Source organism: Leptopilina heterotoma, unplaced genomic scaffold, assembly GCF_015476425.1.
Source record: "Leptopilina heterotoma isolate Lh14 unplaced genomic scaffold, ASM1547642v1 Lhet_392, whole genome shotgun sequence".
NCBI lineage: Eukaryota > Metazoa > Arthropoda > Insecta > Hymenoptera > Figitidae > Leptopilina > Leptopilina heterotoma.
The window spans coordinates 117,293-138,231 of record NW_025111060.1 but is presented as its reverse complement, the minus strand read 5'-3'; the positions used below and the strand labels follow the sequence as shown (position 1 = coordinate 138,231).

The window sequence follows — 20,939 nt, the reverse complement described above, 5'->3', positions numbered from 1 at the left end:
AAATTTTAATAAAATTTTTGGAAGAATTCAATTATTTTCAAAAATTCTAATAAGTAAAATAAATAAAAAGTAGAAACTTAAATAAAAATTTAAATCACTTCCTTTGGGGAACAATTGTCGAAATAAATATATCTTCTTTGTGATGATTAAGCTTCGAGAAACCTGCAATAGCTTTTAAATAATCAATTTTTATTGTCTTTTTAAAAATATAAATAAATAAAACATATTTTTTTATTGTCAGTGTATGATGAACTTAAATGTTTCGAGTGAATTTTTAAAGAATAAAATGTAAATTTAATTATTAACATAATTCTTAACTAAATTTAGAGATTTTTCTTTGTTATTTATTTACTATTCTATTACTATTCTACTACTAATTTTACTGCTATTTTACTACCATTTCACTACTATATAGCAATAATATTATTGCTATTTATTTAAATTTTCTCAACTATGATATTTTTTAAATTCTCAATTTGAAATATACATTTTGTCATAAAGCGATTTATTTTTCCATATAATTATAAAAATTATTTTTTCAGAGATAATTTCTCATTCAAATTTTAACACTTTTATTATCTTCATTGTTTTTTTTTATCTATATTTTTGAAAGAATAGTAATTTTCGTTAAATATAGAAATTTATATACTTTCATTAATTTTTAATCATTCTCCGAGTTTTTCATTGTCTTCCAAAATGTTTTCTTTGGCTTTTTTTAGCTAATTGGTTAAATTAATTGTTAATTCTACAAATTTATTGATAATTTTTCAAACTAATTGTTAATTTTTCAAACTAATTGTTAATTTTTTAAACTAATTGTTAACTTTTTAAACTAATTTGACTGACAATTGTCAGTATTCTAAAAACATTTTTTTTAATTTCAAAAACTATTCAAATTAATTAATTTTTTAAAGCAATTGTTAATTTTCTAACTAATTTTCAACTTTTTTAAACTAATTGTCAATTGTTTAAATTAATTGCCAGTGCTCTATTAACATTTTCATTAATTCCGAAAAATTCACTTGACTTTAAGCGAATCATCACATTTGGAATAATACCATATATATTGAATACAACACAAAAAAATTGAGATTTTTGAATATACTTTAACACGCCTTTTATCTTATTTATAATTCTATTTGTTACATTGATACGATACTTCGTCTTTAACGCCCGCATATAAATTTTGCCTTCGTCAATTTTTATAATTTCACAAATGGAACTCTTGTACATTTTTTTTCATTTATATATATATTTATAATCCTATATAATTTAAATAGATCAGTACAATCAATCTCAAACCATTTTTTTGCAAACACAATAGCGGAAAACCAAGCCTTTTTGTTTTTCTAAATTATCGTATAGAATAGATTCAACATTTTACATTAATTTGCAACATATATTATATATAGCTAGGTACATCTCTCTATAACTTATTTTTTTCTCATTAAACTCATTACTTTATTATACGCACTTATATTCTTCATTTTTTGTTTCTTCTCGCTAAAACAAAAAAAAGGGGAAAATAAAAAGAAAAGGAAAAATAATTTTACATTTTATTGCACTATTCTGAGGAATCAGAGTCAGAATCAGCTGGTGTTGGTTCATGTGTTTCTGGTGTTGATTCGGGAATTGGTTTAGCTATCGTTGCAGTTAGATAAGCGCCCGGACCTTCACCTTTTGTGTGTTCAATACCGACCCTTTAAAATCAATAATATTAGACCGAGTTGAATATATTGACGGCGATGTTATTTGCTATTTTCATTCCATTGCTTTTGGTGGAGACATTTTCTTTAAATTCTTTCAATTTAAATAAAATTTGGAAATTTATTTAAATTGTCTGAATTTTAATAAAATTAAAAACTTATTTAAATTACTTCAATTTAAGTGAAAAATAAAATTAGAAATTTATTTAAATGAAATTACAAGATTTATTTAAATTATTTAAATTTGAATAAAATTGAAAATTTATTTAAATTATCTGAATTTAAATTTAAAAAAATGATCTAAATTTGAATAAAATTATAAATTTATTTATAAATTACTTCAATTTAAATAAATTTGTATTTCTTCTGAATTATTTTATTTTGTGAATCTGAATTATTTGTTATAATAATAATAATAATAATTTACCTGTATTCGTGTCGTGATAAATTTCGTACATATTTTTCCGGTGGATCATCACTATCATGATTTCTGAAACTAACACTTCTAGCTGTCGTGTGTGATACTTGTGTTGCTGGCATTGTAAATTCAACATAACAATACTGTGCTAAATTTGGAGGAATTTGGTCATATGACGTTAATGCTAAACGGCAAACTAATTGATGCGTTGTATAAGCTCCTGTAAAAAAAAGAAATATTTTTTGTTTTAGATTTTCTTCAATTATTCCCAAGTTCAGCATTTGTTTTCTAAATTTATCACTCATTTTTGCTCGATTAATTATTAAAATTCAGATTTGTCACAGGTCAGGAAAAATTGCAGGGAAATTGGGAAGAAGTCAAGAAAAATGAAATTGCGGTCAGGGAAGTAAGGAGAATGTCCGGGAAATTTATCGAAAGTAGTGAAAAAAATATCAAACATCTAGAATTACTTCGAAATTCCTGGTTTTTGGTGTTCAAACATATTTTTGAAATCCTATAGAATTTCGAATTCTTCATGAATTTTTATTAAGCAAGAAACTTTTAAATCAGAATGATTTTTAGAAGAATTTTGATTTTTCTTATTTCAGATAGGTAAATAATTAAATATATTTAAAATAATTAAATTATAAAATAACTTTCTCAATGTAATTAATAAATTATAATTAACTTAGAAAAGATTTTAGAATTAATAGCAATTTTTTAAAGATTTAATTTTCTTACAAAATGTTATTTATTACCTTTAGGAAATTAATTCTAGATTAAGTAAATGTTAATAATTGAATTTTCCAAAAGGATTTTATTGAAATTGATATTCTTAGAAATAATTGAAATTTTCCTGAAATTCTATTAAAATTAATTTTATTTTTTAAAAGAATTTAATTAAAATTGACATTTTTATAAATAATTGGAATTGTTCTAAAATTCTATTAAAAATAATTGAATTTTTCAAAAGGATTTTATTGAAATTGATATTTTTAGAAAAAATGGAAATTTTCCTAAAATTCTATTTAAATTAATTGCATTTTTTAAAATAATTTAATTGAAATTGACATTTTTAGAAATAATTGAAATTTTACTAAAATTCTTTTAAAAATAATTGAATTCCTTAAAACGATTTCATTGAAATTGACATTTTTTTTAGAAATAAATGAATTTTTTAAACGAAATTTATTGAAATTGACATTTTTAGAAATAATTGGAATTGTCCTAAAATTCTATTAAAAGTCATTGAATTTTTTAAAAGTGTTTCATTAAAATTGACATTTTTTTTAGAAATAATTGAATTTTTTAAAAGAATTTAATTGAAATTGACATTTTTAGAAATAATTGAATTTTTTAAAAGAATTTAATTGAAATTGACATTTTTAGAAATAATTGAAATTTCACTAAAATTCTTTTAAAAATAATTGAATTTCTTAATAGGATTTCATTGAAATTGACATTTTTTAGAAATAATTGAATTTTTTAAACGAATTTTATTGAAATTTTTGAAAATAATCGAGGGAAGTTAATCACAGTAATTAAATTATTTAGTAAATTTTAAGAAGATTTAAGTTTACAATTGTTTTCTAATAGAGTGAAGTTTGGAAAAATTTTATTTAAAATTCTGAAGAATTAGGTTTTTGAAATTTTAAAAAAATTTTAAATTCTACGTTTTATAAAAATATAATTTAATTTTTCTGAAAAAGTAATTGAAAATTTTCCAAATAATTTAAATTTTGATCCTAAATGTTTTGAATGTTTAATTAAACGAAATTTATTTATTTTTTTTGTAAATTGAATTGTTATTACAATAATTTTGCGTCACTATCAAAACAAAAATTAATTTTAGTCTCTAAATGCATAATTTAAGATTCAAAATATTTAATATTGCAATCGCAGTAATTGATGAAAATAATTTTCATAGAAAATTTTTCATTCATTTGAACGTTTAAAACTTATGTTGATCATGAAATTTCCTAAAATTCTATTAAAAATAATTAAAGGGTTTCAAAAGAATATTTTATTTAAATTTTTGAAAAGAATCGAGGGAAGTTCTTCACAGTAGTTTATGTAAAATTAATTATTTTTTAAATTCTTAGACACTTTTAAGATTTTAAATTAAATTTTTACTCCTAAAAATCGTCTGTTTTAATAATTCAACTCCCCTTTAATTTAAATATATATTTTATTTACTTTTTTTTTGAAATTAGGGAAAAATCAAAAGTCTGTCTGGAAATCGGAAAAAGAATTCAGGGAAAAAGAGAATTAAACTTTTTTTGCAACCCTGATATTGAATTGATTATTATTATTAAAAAAAAATAATATTAGAAAAAAAATTTGACATGATATTAATTCACAAAATCTTACCCTGTCCTTCCTTAGGCAATCGTGGCATTCTCCATACAATAGCCTTGTGTTGATGTTCATACTTCGCTTGTCCGGAAGTAGCTTCCATAAGTTGTGGTTCAAGATTATCAACAGCGCCGAGGAATCTTTCGATGCCCTTAATTTTTCCCGTTCGCCGATGAGCGGATTTAACTGAACCATATCTAAAGTGTTTCTCAACTCTAAAGAGATATATCCAACATTCAGGAATTGGTATTCTCACCATGACATCTTCACAGGGAATTTGACCCAATTTTCTCGATGTGAAACCCGGAACGAGTATATCCGCTCTTATTTCCACCTAGTTAGGAAAATTATATTCATATTTAATGGTCGTTTAAAATTTTCCATGATCAACGATAAAATGGAATTTCGATATTTTACCTTATTTCCCGTGACGCAAAAGACGCATTTTAGTTGAAGGGGTAATTCACGATTTTTCGGTGGCCTCACTCGAAATCTTAACAGTTCAATGTAACACGCATCTGGGGGTTTGAATCTAGAAGAAAAAATTGTTAATTTTCTCCTTATTTTATTTTTAAAAATTATTTGAACATTTTTTTCTTTTTACGGAATGAAAAAAAATATTTCCTGTAGCTTGTAATTTTTTATCTAAAGGAGAATTTTTCTTTATATTTCTTTGAGGTATTTTAAAAATTTTCTCTTTTGATTTTATTATGAAAATTTAAGTTTTTTCTTTTATGCTTCGAAAGTAAAAGAAATGTTTCCTGTACATAATTTGTTATCTAAAAGAGAATTTTTCTTTATATTTCTTTGAGGTATTTTTAAATTTTCTCTTTTTCTCTTATTTTGATTTTATTTCGAAAATTTAATTTTTTTCCCTTTATTCTTCGAGAATAAAAGAAAATATTTGCAGTACCTTATAATTTTCGAATCTTCAAATTCATCTTGTTGAATGCAAGAGTGAAATTCGACGTTTTCTAATCTTATCCATTCTTCAGTGACAACTGGAATAATATCGTGGCGACCAACCACTTCTTTTCCCTGTCTTCTCATGTCATTGACACCCAATTCAACGTCAGGCATTCCTGAGGAAAGAGAATTTCAATAAAAATATCTCATTTTATTCGTCAATTAAAATTAGAATTTTATTAGCAATTTAGAAATTTAAAATTTTGAATTTTTATTTGTTGCAGGCTTCGCATTCGTTAAAAAATTTTGAAAAAATAGCAAACGGGAGCTTTAAGAGTAAAAAGAAGGAGTAAAAAAGTAGTTTACAAAAAATTAAATTTGACGACAAAAAAAAAATTCATTTTAGATTTTAGATTTTACTACCTAGATAAGTGATGTTCGATTTATTATTATTATGCAAATTACAAAATTTTTTATTTTTTAATTTGAATTTTTGAATAATTTCAGATTCCAACATTAAAAAAATTCAATTATTAACTAATTTACTAATTAATTATTCTCGTTTATTAATTTCAAAAATTTTAATAAAATTCTTCGTAAGAATTCAATTATTTTCATAAATAATAAAATTTTTCGGAAGAATTCAATTATTTTTATAAATATAGTAAAATTCTTCACAAGAATTGAATTATTTTCAATATAATTTTAATAAAATTTCATGAAAGAATTCAATTATTTTCTAAAATTTGAATAAATCCATTGAAACAATTCAATTATTTTTTTAAATAGTAAAGTCTTTGCAAACATTCAATTATTTTCAATTATTCAAATTTTTTCCTTCTTGGTTCCTTTGAGTTATTTAAAATCTTTTCTTCTGTAAAATTCCTTAAAAAATTCCTGAATTTTCAAAATGTTTAATAAATTTCTTGAAAAATGTTCAAATATCTTCTTTAAAACTTAAGAAATTTCAATTATAATTCCAAAATTTAATTTTTTGAAAAATAATTAAAGTAATTCTGAAATTGAGTTAATCTCAAAAATTCAATTATTTCTAAAATTGACTGTAAAATTTCTTTTAAAAATCAATTTTTTTCAAAATTTTTAAGAAATTTCTTGTAAAATATTAAATTATTTTCTATAAAAATTAAAAAATGTTACAATTTGTTTATAAAAATTTAATTATGGCAATTTTTTTAATTAAAATTTTTGAAAAATTAAATTACTTTTCATATAATTTAAAAACTAATTTTTCAGAATTTTAATTATAATTTCTTTAAAGAATTCAACTATATTCAACAATTTTGATTAAATTCTTCGCAAAATTTCAATTTTTTCATAAATAATAAGATTCTTCAAAGAAATTCAATTATTTTCATTAATAATAAAATTCTTCGGAGGAATTCAATTAATTTTAATTGAATTTTAATACAATTTCTGGAAAGAATACAATTATTTTTAAAAATATTAATTAAATTCAATTATTTTCAAAAATATTGATAAAATTTTTCGAAATGGTTCAATTATTTTTATAAATAATAAAATTTTTCAAAGGAATTCAATGATTTGGCAATACAATAATTTTAAAATTGAAAATATTTTAAAAGAAAAATGATTAAAAAAGTTAGGAAACAAAAAAGTAATCAACTAACTTCAAACTGCGAACAGATTACCAGAATACAACGATTATTAATATAGATAATTAAATTTTTCGAATATATATCCATTCTAAAAATATTTTTAATTAAAATTTTGTAAAATTTAATTGAAAATAATTTATTATTTTCAAGTATTTTGTTACAATATTTTTTGAAAATCAACTTTTGAAGAATTTTAATTACAAATTCTGAAAATAATTGAATTATATTAAAAATTTTAATAAAAAATCTTTAAATGTAAATTCAAAAATGAAAATTAGTTTCTAATTTTTTAAAATTAAATATTTTCCGTAATTTCAATTACAATAATAATTCAAATACATACAGTTCCAATTATTATAAAAAATTGAGTTTTGTATTTAAATTCTTAAATTTTCTAGAAGAACTTTCTGAAAATTATTTGAAATAATTGATTTAAAGATGAAGTTTAGTTAAAAATTATGTAAAAAATAATTTAATTCAGAAAGGGTTATAATTGTAATTTTTAGAAATTTTTAAAATTCATAAATTTTACTCATTTTCCGTAAACTTTCATATTTTCCTGTAAAAAGAATTTTGTCAGGGAAAATAATTTTAATGTCAGTAAATTGTTAGGGAAATTGATAAACTGAAACTTATGACCACCCTGCTGTTATTGGTATTTATTTTTTTTTTGTTGCAAATTTTCCTAAATACCTGAGAGAAAGCCTAAGAAAAATAGTCGAACTCGAGCTATTTGTTTCTCTATATGGCCTTCTGAACTTTGTTCCACATAAAGTTCATCGACTACTGATATTTGAACCTCTTCCATTTTATACTGCAAAGCTCGATCCCTATGTGCTGATAATCTAAAAAGAGCTTCTTCAATTGCCGAAGAAAATTCCTTCATATCCTCATAATTATGAGATGCTATTTTAAAAAGTTGTGATATCTGTAAGGAAAATAATTACTATTTTAATTTAATAATTTTCCTTTTATTTTAATTTTTAATTTCAATTATTGTTGAAGAAAAAGTCGAATTTTTAAAGTTTCAAAGAAAAACATTGAATGTTTAGTAATCGAAAAAGAAAATATTAAATGTTTAATGTTCAAAAAGGATATGTTCGGAAAAGAAAATATTGAAAATTTAATGTTCGAAAAAGAAAATATTGAATATTTAATGTTCGGAAAAGAAAATATTTGACGATTTTGTTTTTTTTTCTTATACCTGAGGTGCATGTTCGACGGGAAGACCTAATTTCTTCAAATCACTACCAAATTCCTTGACGCCCTGATAATCGCCCTGAATTGCATAAGCTGCGAATTGGCTTAATTTGTTTGTTAATCTTTCAGCTTTCGTCACTTGACCGGGACGAACGCCAGGCCTCTCCTTATAGACGATATATTGCAATTTGACAGTAAATATTTTGCCATAGTGATCAAATTGCTGGGCTCCAATTTCCGATACTGAATAGCACGGTAGTAGGGGCAATTCTTGAAATGGATCCTTATCGTCCTTAGTCTGGAATAGTTGAACAGCCGGATTGTCGCCCTGATAGACGAGTCGAACGAAGATTTTCTTCCAAAATCTCTGTCCTGTTATTTTCTTCTTGTTCGGCTGACGGAGTTGCATTTCCCAACCATCGCCTGTGTATGTCACTCTTGGAAAATCTTCCAATGGTTGACTGACGTCCTCGTCAAACAGAGGCGTTGGCGGTGTCTCCTAATTTGGAAAATTTATCGTTTATTTATTATCTTCTGATTTTGCTAAAAAAGTTTCCTCGCTTCTTTGTAAATTTGAATTGAATTCTAATTTGATTTTAGATTTATTTGAATTTTAGGCACAATTATCAATTGTGATTGTGACACAGAATCAATTATTTATTAAATTTGAGAGTTGAGAATCTTACCTGAGAATCGGTACGTTTAATTTCAGCCTGTTCAATATTAGACGGCGCGTAAGCTTCTTGAGCAAAACCAGCAGACTTGTCGAAAGGATTGAAGCGCAAAGTAGCATCAGAGTAAGCGGAATTTTGCGGACTTTTAGGTGGAGGTGCGAGTATTGGAACTGGACCCTCTTCACCTTGTCTCAGTTGCTCTCCTTCTTTAGGTCTGTTGCGAAATTTCAATTTTTCAACTTCGAATACATATTTCAAGGATTTTCTATTTTTTTCCTATTTTACTATTTTTTTAGTTTCTTCTTTCCCTCTTTTTCTATTTTTCTATATTCTTTTTTTTTCTATTCCACTATTTAATTTTTTTTTTACTATTTAATTAGCAATACAAAACGCGAGCGTGAAATTTTATAGCCCATTGTTAGGAACAAAGACTTCTTTTTTGAAATTTAATGAAAATTTATTATTTTTTAAAAAATATAATTCTTCAAAAAAACGATTATATTTTAAAACAATCTTTAAAAATGTAATAAAATTAAATTCATTCAAATATAAAATTTATTTTAATAAAATTTTAAAAAACTTTTAATTTTGTTTTAATTTTTAAAATTATTTTCGGGAATTGAATTATCTTGAAAAAAATTTTAATTAGTTTTTTAAAAACCTAATTTTTTTTAGAATATCTATATTAAATTATTCAAAAATTCAATATTTTTTGTTAAATAAATATTTAGAAACTTATTGTTATCTATTTAAATTGAAATTTCAAATAATTTCAATGTAGAAACTTTTGAAATTTAATTATTAAAAATAATTAAATATATAATAATATTTCAATATTATTACTTTTCAAATTTTTTAAATAATTAAATAAATTCTGTTATATCGCTTCTAATATTCAACTATTTTTCCAAATTTTAACTGAAATTCTCTTTCAATTCAATTCTTATTAGAATTCAACGATAATTGAATTTTTTAAATACAAAATTTTTTTGTAAAATTTAATTATTTTTAAAATTTTTACTTTGAAAATAGTTAAATTCCTGAAAATAATTTTAGAAAATAGAAAAAATAGGAAATTTTCTAAAAATTTCGTTAAAATAAATTTTATACTTCAAACAATTTTATTTTCTCATTTTAAAAAATTATTTTTTTAATGAAATTTGAGAAAATTTCCTATTTATTCATTTTTTTAAAAATTATTTTCGGAAATTCAACTATTTTTAAAATAATTTAATTGATATTTTTTAAAAACCTCATTTTTCGGAATTTCTAAATAATATTTTTCAAATTTCATTAATTTTTGTTTAAATTAATATTTGAATACTTATTTTTATTTAATTTGTCCACCAGGAATTAAAATTTCAAAATACTTTCAATGTAAATCCTTTTGAAATTTAATTATTTCGAAAAATTAGAACTGCAATTTTTCAATTCTTCAAATATTTTTTAAAATTTTAACTGAAATTCTTTTTCAAATCAATTCTTATTAATACGTTGTGCGAGAATTCAATTATTTAATTATACAAAAATAAGTGATAAAATAATTGATTATTTATAAAAATTGCAACTGTAATTCTACTTAAATGGATTTTTTTTAATTTGAGAAAGAAAGTTCGTGGACTATTTAAGATTTTGAATAATTTTTTTAATACTTTTGATAAAATTTCCGCATTTTAGTTATTTCTCTGTTCTGTGAAAATCATGTTATTGTAAAAATTCTAATTATATTAATTTCACTAAAACAATAATTTCTTTTATTTACAAATTATAATTGTCTAACTTTTGACATGAGAGTTTTAGCTATAAAATAATTTCGAATCAAAAAGTCCTAACTTCTCCTGAGGGCAGAATATCTCGATTTTTATTATATTTAAATAAATAATTTTCTTTTTTTCTATTTACTACTTTTCTATTTTTTTCTATTTTCTTTGTTTTCTATTTTACTATTTAAATTTCTTTTTCTTCATTTTACTGCTTTACTATTTTTCTATTTCTTTTTTTTCTATTTTACTATTTAATTTTCTTTTTCTCGATTTTACTATTTTACTATTTTTCTAATATTTATTTTTTTTTCTCTATTTTTCTGTTTTTCTATTTCCCTTTTTTACTATTTAATTTGTTCCCCTATTTTTCTATTTTTCTTTTTTAGAAGACAAAAATAAATTCGGGGAGAGCAATACATACTTGATATATACACTAAAATCGGGAGCATCGTCAGAATCTCCAGATTCGGTTCGTTTCATTGCAGCTTCTTGCGGTGGTGCTGTCATACTCAGGAAGGAATCGAATCCCTCCGATTCATCAAATCCAGTGAAAGCAGCGTCTGAACTCGCAACTGTTGAATCTCCCCATACTAAAAAGTTTCCATCAAGAAGAATATTATTTTATTAGCAAAATATAAAAAATAGAAGGAGAAGAAAATAGAAAAAATAGAAGAAGAAAAATATATAAAAAAATATCATTTTTCTTCTTCTTCTTAAATGACTTGTGACTACGTCGAGAATGGAATAAAATAGAACAGAAGAAGAAGAAGAAGAAAATAGAAAAAAGAATAGAATAGAAGAAAAAATAGAAATTACAAACCATCGTCGGAAGTATCCATTCCCATTGAACCACCAGAGAAAGGATCGTAAATATTGTTTCCACTTGGTTCGGCAGCCTTATCAAATTTCGATGCAAACGCATCGAATGAATCGGCAGTCTCCTCCATTACATTGGGGAAATTATTTATTTCATTTGTAAAGTAACCATCATTTTTGGCGAAATCCGTTGGCGTTGTTTTAAAATCCAAATCATTTATTGCTGTTGAATCAACAGCGGGGGTAATATTATTACTTGGAATATCGTTTGCATTGTCACGTGTGTAAACACTTTCTATAGATGTAAAGAAAGATCCATCGCTTGTATTTGTTGGTGAAATTGCTGTAAACATTGTTGATCCCATTTCGGGAGCTCCGAAATTTGTTTTTTCAGTCACGGAAGACAAATTTGCATCTGACGATAATATATCAGATCCTGGTGACATAGATTTTTCGGTAATTACCGTTGGTAACACCTCGTTTGCGTTTAATGGTAATATCGTTTCTGATGCTAGATAATCGGGCATTGTTGATTCTGTTCCTGTCGAAAAAGAAAATGGTAATTCATTTTTATCCATTACTTGTTGATAATGTTAATTTGTAATTAGTATGATTAAATTAAACTTTTTAGGAAGTATGATTGTTCGGTTAAGTGACAGTTTCGATTAGGGGTAATTCAGTTTAATTTCAATTCGGATTTATGTCAATTCAGGATATTTGACAGTTAGAAAAATTCTCCAGCTTCTGGAAAAGTCGTAGGAATTTTCTTTAATCTTCTGGAATTTTTAGAAATAATAATCTAACTTTAGTTATACTTTCTGTATTCAGGGTTTCCGCCGTTCAGGAAAATTAGGAAAAATTCAGGGAATTATGTTAATACTGGAAAATTAATTAGTATTTAATTAATTTCATTTCTTAGAAATGATTTTTGAAATTATTAAATGTCAGATTTAATTTAGTTCTATAACTCCTCCAGAAATACAATTAATTTGAAACCAGAATATTAAAAATGTAATAAAATCCTATAGAATATTTTTAATATTCTGATTTCAAAATAAATGAATTTTTGAAAGTCTTACAGAATTAAACAGAAGGTTTTAAAATTGCAATTTTTGAAAATTTGAATTATTATAGAAAAACATGTACAATATTGACTTTTTCACAATAATTTTAGTTTTTAATCATTTTATTCAAAAAACGAAGGAAAAATTAAGTTTTTGAAAAATTTCTATTTTGTTTAAACTTTACTTTTTAAATATATTTAATTAAATAGAAACTTTTAATTATTTGAAATTTTGGAAAATTTTAACGAAAGTAAACGAATTTTATTATTTTTAGAAAATAAATGAATTTTTCAAGAATTTTAATTTAAAAAATTGTTAAATAAGTGAATTTATGAAAAGTCTCAATTAAGGAGATTCTCCGATTTTTTTAATTAAAAGAGCAACATTAAACTCTTCTAATTGTATCTAGAAACAAATAAACTTTGAACGAGTTTCGATTACAATTTTCTTACGTCAGTTCTATTTGAGAAGATTAAAATTTTTTAATTTCAAATATATTCAATAATAATTCAAGTTTCGATGAATTTTTGTCGAAATACCTACTAAAAGAAATTATATTTTTTCAAAATTGCAACTTAATTATATAATTAACACAAATTTAATTAATTTTTAAAGATCTCTGAATTCTCGACAATATAATTACTTGAAAAATTTGCGAATTGAAATTTCGTTAAATTTTATGTAAAAGAATTTTATATTTTGAAAAGTTTAAATTAAATTATTTAAAATAGTCAAGTTTTGGAAAAATTAGGAAATAATTGAATTTTTGGGAGAATTATAATTGAAATTATTGTTGGGACTAAGGAAAAAAAAATTCAAAGCATTTTCTTAATTATAATGATCCGAAAGTTTTGAACGTTCAAATGAACGAAATATTTTTTATTAAAAATATTTTCATAAATTACTGATTGCAATAAAAATTATAAACTTAAATTTTATATTTATAAACTTTAGAATTATTTTTTTTTTATAGTGACGCAAAATGCAATTTATTGTTGCAATAAAAATTTAATTTCCTTTATTTCAACCTTCAGAACTTTAAGATCATTAATTATGATTAAAGTTCTCGGGATTTAAGAAATAGAGGAATTTTGTTTAAAAATCAGGAAAGAGAAATTAAAATTTTTGATAATCGTTGGTAAAAACCAGTTTTTGGAATTAAAATTTATAATTTTTTTGAGCATTTAATTGAAAGAGTTGCAACAATTTTTGATAAATATTAAAATTTCGAAAGTCTTCGGTTTTTGTTAGTGTGTTTTAGCAATTTGTTTGAGTAGTGATCACAAGATTTGTTTTAGTAATTAAAATTAATTGTTTTAGCAATTTGTTTGAGTAATGATCACAAGATTTGTTTTAGTAATTAGTAATTAATAATTTGTAATTAGTAATTAAATAATCAATTGTTTTAGCAAATTTGTTTTAGTAGTAGTGATGATATATGAAGATTCTCATACCTGATTCAAACAGATTCGTCGAATCTCCAGAAAGACTAGTATCAGGAACAAAAGTCTCCTCACCAGTCGGAATATGCTCCACAGAACTCGTGGTACTAGAATCATCAATAAGCGTCTCACTCATCGGAATATTACTCACGAACATATTCTCCTGTATCCCAGTGAATGACGATTCACTCGACATCAGAGGATTAACATCCTTTGAATTGAATAGAATTGTTGAATTTGTTTGAATAGAATCCGAATCGAAAATATCAAGTATATTTTTAGTCTCATCAATTTGTTGTTTTCTATCATCGTCAGTTATGTCCGGCACATTGCTATCGACATCGAGAAGATCAGCGACACTGTGCTCGGGTGTCGGTGACGGTGAGTGCATCAATGTTGGACTCGGTGTTCTCGTTTGCTGAAGGCGATCCAACATTTGACTTGATGTCGCGTCCATTGCACCGGTGACGGAGAGAATGAGATCCTTGGTGTTTCTCGCCGGTGGTATTGGTGGCGGTGGTCTTGATGGTAGCGATGGACTTGGACTCGATGTCTTGATGATGGGCTTGTCGATGTCATCAATGAGTGGTGGAGCAAATATATCTGGCGCCGCTGCTTTTGTTTCTTCTTGAAAAATATTCGCGGTTTCTATGTGAGTTGATAGAGCATCGGAGGTAGGTATGTTGTCTAGATCCAAGTCTGTGGTCGATTCAGTGGCGAAGGGATTCGCAAAAGGATTCGTTGAGTCTAGGGAAGGTGGTTGGTAGGTTTGTTCGGCCGTGAAGTTTAGGAATGGATTCTCGCCTGCTGATGATGCTGTTGAGGTTGGCTCGGTGAATTGTTGGAGGAAAGGATTTGAGGTTTGTTGGAACATTCCTGCTGTGTCCTGCACAGTCGATGGGTCGTCGATTAGGAAGGGGTTTCCGCCTCTTGACTCCATTTTTGCTTTTTTGTTACTTATTCCACTGTAGATATTCCACTGACTTTCAAATTCCTCTTTGTTGACTTATTAACTATTTTTATTTCCTTTTCTTTAATTTCTCAGTGAAGTTTAATTAGGTTCTTAGTGTACTTTATTTCCTCTTACTTAATTTCTTAGTGTACTTTATTTTCTCTTATTTAATTTCTTAGTGTACTGTCCTCTTATTCTTTTAGTGTAATTTATTTTCTAGTGTAGTTTATTGTAGTAGAATTGTAGTTTACGGTATCAGAACCGTTATTTATTGTATCAGAATCGTAGTTCTGTTGCCGAGAATTTTTTTATTTGTTGATAAGCTCGGACTCGAGTAGTTTAATTTCGGTTTTGCCAAGACCAACGGACGCAAAACTGGTGTCAAATGGATCGATGTCCTCCTCCTCGGCAGCAAATAACTGATTCTCTTGTAAAGGAGTCAGAACTTTGTGGCCAGGATCATTGGCGTCTAGACAGAGGAAGTCGGTGGATTCCTTTGCCTCGTGAAAATTGGATACTTGTGCGAGATTCAGTGGAACAAAACGAGTTTGTACAGGCTCGGGAACTTGACTGAGTTCGTTTTCTAATAATTTTAGTTCGGCCTTACCGGGCAATATACTGGAAGCAATTGATGTGTCAAAAGGATCAGAGTAACTGATTTCTTCGTCGACTTTTTTTGTCTCAATACATGGTGTCAGGGGTTTGATATCGACGGCAATTTCCGAATCTAAAAGACTCTCTTGTTTAACAACGGTTTTTTTTTCTGTCTTCTTGGTATAGTGACTAAGAACTTCTTCGGTTGATATTTGTTTCGTATTCTCGAATTGATTTTCAGCTTCTAGTATTTCTTTTTCGATTAGTTTCAATTCGACTTTACTCGGGGCGACTTTGACGACGAAACTTGTGTCGAATGGATCGACTTCTTGATCGGCGTCGGTTTCAAATGTTTCCTCGAAGGATTTTTGACAGTAGTAGGGCGTGAGGGGTTTTGATGGTAGAACCTTTTCGTCCTTGCTTGTTGAGAGGAGATCTGGTCGACTTGAAGGAGTTGGAATTTCGAAGGCGACTGCTTTCTGTTGGGTCACTTCGAGAACTTCTGGTCTTGAAGTTTTACGATAAGAAGGTATGGAGTTGTCGATAATTGGGTTTATTTCATTTGTTGAAATTTCGTCCTTTCTTGGATCGAAATCGTCATCGTCGAATGATAGAGTATTTGTAGGTTCGCCTAGGAGTTCTTTCTCGAGGAATTTTAGTTCTGTTTTACCAGGTGGAAGTTCTTGGACACCGGATGTATCGAAAGGATCGACGTAGATGAGTTCCTCGGAGGGTTTTATTGGTTCGTCGGACAATTGGTTGAGATCGGTCGCTGAACTGTCGAGTAAATTGTTCTTCGCTACTTCCAGGGAGTTGAATGTTGTATTTAACAGTTCGGTTTTTTGTTTTTGGTTATTGATAACAACGGGGACTGTTATCGATTCTGGTAATTCTTCCAATTCTTTTTCGATGAATTTCAATTCTGCTTTTCCAGGTAGAATATTCTCGGCGAATGCGGTGTCGAATGGATCCTCCTCGTTGACGAATGTTGCGACTTCGAAACTCGCTTCGACTATTTCGTTTTGGAATTCGGTGGCAACGGCTTCTTTTGAACTGAAGGGATCTTCTGCTTCTTGGAGAATAATCACCTCGTCGCCGGCGTTTAGATCGAATTCACTGTCGTCCAAGTCGGGAATTTCTTCGAGGATTGTACTCTCTTTGAGGACTTCGAATTCGGAGATGTCTAGAGGTATCTCTGTTTTTGTGTTTGTATTCTTTTCCTCGCTTGAATAGACGATTGGAACGATAGTGGGTAAATTTGTTAAGTCAACTTCTGGGAGATCTTGTATATCTGTGTCGTCGTCCAAAAGAGTTTTGCTCACTTCAATTGTTTCTGAAGTGTTATTAATTATTGTTTCAGAATCGGGAAGAATGTCGTCGCCCAATAATAGATCCAGAGGTTTCTTCGCTTCGGTTGATTGGAGTTTACAAGTGCTGACGTAATCGATACGGCCTGCTAATACTTCAACGGCATTGCCAAGACTCACTAATTTTTTTCCCTTCTTGTCAACGGTTTTTAATACTTTTTCGGCATTGGTTGTATCGAATGGATCGTCACCAGCTTCCTCTTCGGTTGGACTCTCTGGAATGTAGGCTAATTGAACTTCTGTGTTTTGTAGAACGTCGATGTAGGTTGTGTCGAAAATATCTTCCTCGGATGAATCTTCTTGTTCGTCGTCATCGTCGGGAATGTTGACAAAACCATCTTCATTAATTTCATTGACTACTTTCTCCTCTTTTATTTCCTCGATGGGATTTCCGTCTTTATCGAAACCAATGTATTTTTTCGATTGATTTTTAGTTTCTTCGGATTCTTTATTATCGGGTTTCTTCTCCTCGGGCGGTGGTTTCCTTTGGAAGAATGATGTTGATTTTATACGATCAAGATCGCCTTGTGATTTCTTGAGAATTGAATCAACTCCAGCTGTTAGAGCTTCAAATTTTCTCCACTCATCGGATGCAGAAGCGTTTCCTTCGGTGGATTCTTCGGCTAATTTTTGTTGGGCCTCGGCCCGTTCACGTCGATAACGTTCAAGTTCTTCGGGATTAAACTCGTCTTCTTCAGTTCCCTTCTTTCCCTTCTTCTGCTTTTTCTTTTTCTTCAGACCCTTAGCTAACTTGTGCATCCTCTAGTAGCTACAGTGGTTTGGGGGCTTCTGAAATCAGAATTTTTCTTTTTTATTTCCAATCTTTGAAAAAGTTTTTTTTTCTTTTACTTACCCCGTGTGAAAAACACGTGTCTTTTTTGCCCCATAAAAGATTTATATTTATAATTCCCAATTAGAGCGTTGTACTTGTTAGATTACAGGGGAGAAAAAATATTTGAAATCCAGTCTCAGCACAGTATCGATTTCCTTCAAACAAAATATACCAAAAGGGAACAATTTTTTTAATTAGAGCTTTTCAACCTTTTTTAGTCTTTTTAAAATTCCAAATATAGAAAGTAAAGTAATATTTTACATTATAAATAAATATTAAAAGAAAAATTGAAAAAGAATTAAGAAAAGCTTTTTAGTAATTCCAAATATAGGAAATAGTCTTTTAATTTAATTTTCAATGTTTATAAGTAAATAAGAAATTTGAAAAAAGTTTCAAAAAAAGCTTGAAATGTTAAGAAAGAACAAAAAAAAGTTTCTTTTATTTTATAACTAATTTTTGTAAAATCTTCAAAAAAAATAAAAATAGAAAACAGTGACAGTAAAAACAGGTGAAAAATAAGTGAGAAAATGAAATATAAAAAGAAGTGAATAGTGACGAACTGTGATGTCTGGAAATCAAAAATTTTTTCCTAAACTATTTTCGGTAAAAAAAGAAAGTAATTTGTAAATTTTGTTTTAGCTGAGAAATACGCATTTGAAAATAGAAGAAAAGAAAGAAGTTAGAGAATAGAGAGAAATTTATTAACTAATAAGATGCAATAAGGTAGAATTTTTTCTCTCATCTTTCGAGATGATTGTGTAATATTTTCAAAACCGTGATCCATTACTTTTTCAAACGAAATTATAATTCAATAATTATCTTTGCTTACAGTAATAATTTATTATTACCATTATTAATAGATAATAGATTTTACTGGACACTTTTATCGATTTTAATTAAACGTTCGAAAATTCTTTACAATTTTACAATTATTATTACTAATTATATTAATTGTATTTATAATTTTCTATTAGTAAATTCTCAATCAATTGATCTCTTGTCTCTCTCTTTTTTTATTCAATAATTGAACTTCTGCAGTGGCGACTCAAAAGCTTTCCGGAAGATTCAGCAATTCTTTTTTTTTTTTAGACGAAGATTCGTCAATTTAGGAAGATTTCAGAAAAAAAATAGTAGAGAAATTGAAAAATAGAAAGAAATTCTTTTTATTGGACACACATGAAAATTTAATCAATCAAGAACATCTGATTTTCGTCATTCGACCCTTATGACCTAATTTAACTTCAAAAGATTCCGTTTAAAATCAGTGATGGTCACCTTCTAACGTATATGAAAAACCCGGCTAAAAAGTCAAGGTTGAGTGGGAAATTTTTAAAAATTATTACTTACAATTTGAGCCTCATCAGCCACATTTGATTTGTAAACATTTTTTCCGTGACATATCGTTATTTCAACTATAATTTAAAGAGAAAAGAATGAAAGAAAATTAAATTTAATATATAACACACACAGATAGATATTTGAGAGCGTGAAATTAAGAGGATTGAATTAAAAATCGACACGAACCTTTAGTAAACTTTTTTTGTTTTTTGGTTTTTTTTGTAAGGATAATGAGAATTGATTTTTGAATTTTTTTTTCTATTCTTTTAGCGTTTTTAGAGTTTGAAGAATCTCACAGGACCTGTCAGTCGAAAGCTAACCCGACTTACTTCTCCGCCCCGTGCTATTTCCAGAATCGATCCATTCTTCGCGGATGCGCACACCCCCAAGTTACATATGATACCTTTTTATTGTGTGTATATATATATTTGATGGAAGATTGCTACCGAAAACTCGGTTCAAAGGGGTTGCACATTCTCATGTTGCAACCCTCAGCGAAAGAATCTATCGTACATGACGCAAAAAGCGATGTATATTAATTTTTTTTTTATATCTGCAAATCATAAATATGCACTGCGTTTCAATTTAAATTTCCGCAAATTATTTTCATTTTTTTTTTTTTTTGTTGAAATATCTTTAAAAATGAAAATTTCCTGGGACAAAAGAAAGAAATTTTAAATAGAGAAATTCTAAATGCAGAAAGGTAGAATTTTTGAAATTTGTATTGTAAAAGATGCGCATTTGTTTAGAATTTCAATTTTCTGAAATCTATTATCCGAGTACTTACGAAAATTGCCCATAATTTACGTCCGTAAAGTTTACATCGTTTATTAATCAGCGATTGAAGAGAAAAAATATTTTTCACGAAAGCAACAGGAACTTGAACAAAAAATAAATAAAAAAAACTGAAATTAAAAGTAAATAAAAAAAACAATATTATAAACTTTCGTTTAGAAATTATTCTGTTTGAAATAGTTGATCAGAGAAACTTGTTACGATTTTTCCAAACGAAAATATATAAAAATAGGCTTAGAAAAATATTTTTAACTCTGAATTGTTAATAATAAACGTTTTGAACTTCAAGCGATAATTTAATAACAATATTGAAAGAACTGTAAGAAACGAAAAATTAATAATTATTTTTAAATCAATTTTTCTCTATTAAGAAAATTTTTTTAAAAATAGTATTACAGGGTGTCTACTATTTTCGTCTAACAAAATTCCCGGTTATTTCCCGGTTTTTCCCGGCTATATCCTAATTTTTTCCCGGTTTTTTTTTTCATATCAAATTTAAATTTAAATTTGATTTCAAACATAAATAAATCATTAAATTTTTTGAAAATAATGTTTTTTTCAATAATTTTAATTAAAAACTTGGAAAATACTTGAATTAAGGGGATTTGAACCTTGATGACGTCACAGTTTGTGCAAAGCATTAGTTTTAAATCTGTGACGTCATCATGGTTCAAATGCCCTTAAACAAAGAATTTTTTCAAGTTTTTAAAAATAATCTTGTCTCTTTATAATTATAATTGAAAATTGTATTTTTCAATTTTATTAAAATTACATTGATAATAATTGAACTTCTGCAAAGAATTTTACTATTTATAAAAATAATTGAATCCTTCCAAAGAATGCTATTATTTATGAAAATAATTTAATTTTTGTGAAGAATTTTATTAAAATTTTTGAAAATAATAAGCAGCAATAATTAATTATTTACTTAATATGTAATAAACATTTAATTTGCTCAAGAAATAAATAAATATCATTTATTTGAACATTCAGAAATTTAAAATGATAAAAATTTAAGAGAAGTTCAATAATTATAATTATTAAATAATAATAAAATAGTATAATTTTTAGAAGCAAAAA

At 26.4% G+C, this 20,939-nt stretch overlaps 1 protein-coding gene across 1 annotated transcript; it reads right to left on the bottom strand.

Moving 5' to 3' along the window:
• Positions 1-1,100: 1,100 nt before the first annotated feature.
• LOC122506084 (protein stoned-B-like) lies at positions 1,101-19,424 on the bottom strand. The gene is made up of 14 exons (XM_043618078.1): positions 19,251-19,424; positions 19,074-19,138; positions 15,244-17,683; positions 13,994-14,986; positions 11,480-12,016; positions 11,081-11,249; positions 8,909-9,110; positions 8,227-8,721; positions 7,716-7,950; positions 5,393-5,561; positions 4,897-5,011; positions 4,495-4,813; positions 2,134-2,344; positions 1,101-1,700 (listed from the first exon to the last, which is right to left on the bottom strand). The coding sequence occupies exons 3-14, from the start codon at positions 17,651-17,653 to the stop codon at positions 1,565-1,567; spliced, it is 5,991 nt and encodes a 1,996-aa protein (XP_043474013.1). The 5' UTR covers positions 17,654-17,683; positions 19,074-19,138; positions 19,251-19,424; the 3' UTR covers positions 1,101-1,564.
• Positions 19,425-20,939: the final 1,515 nt, after the last annotated feature.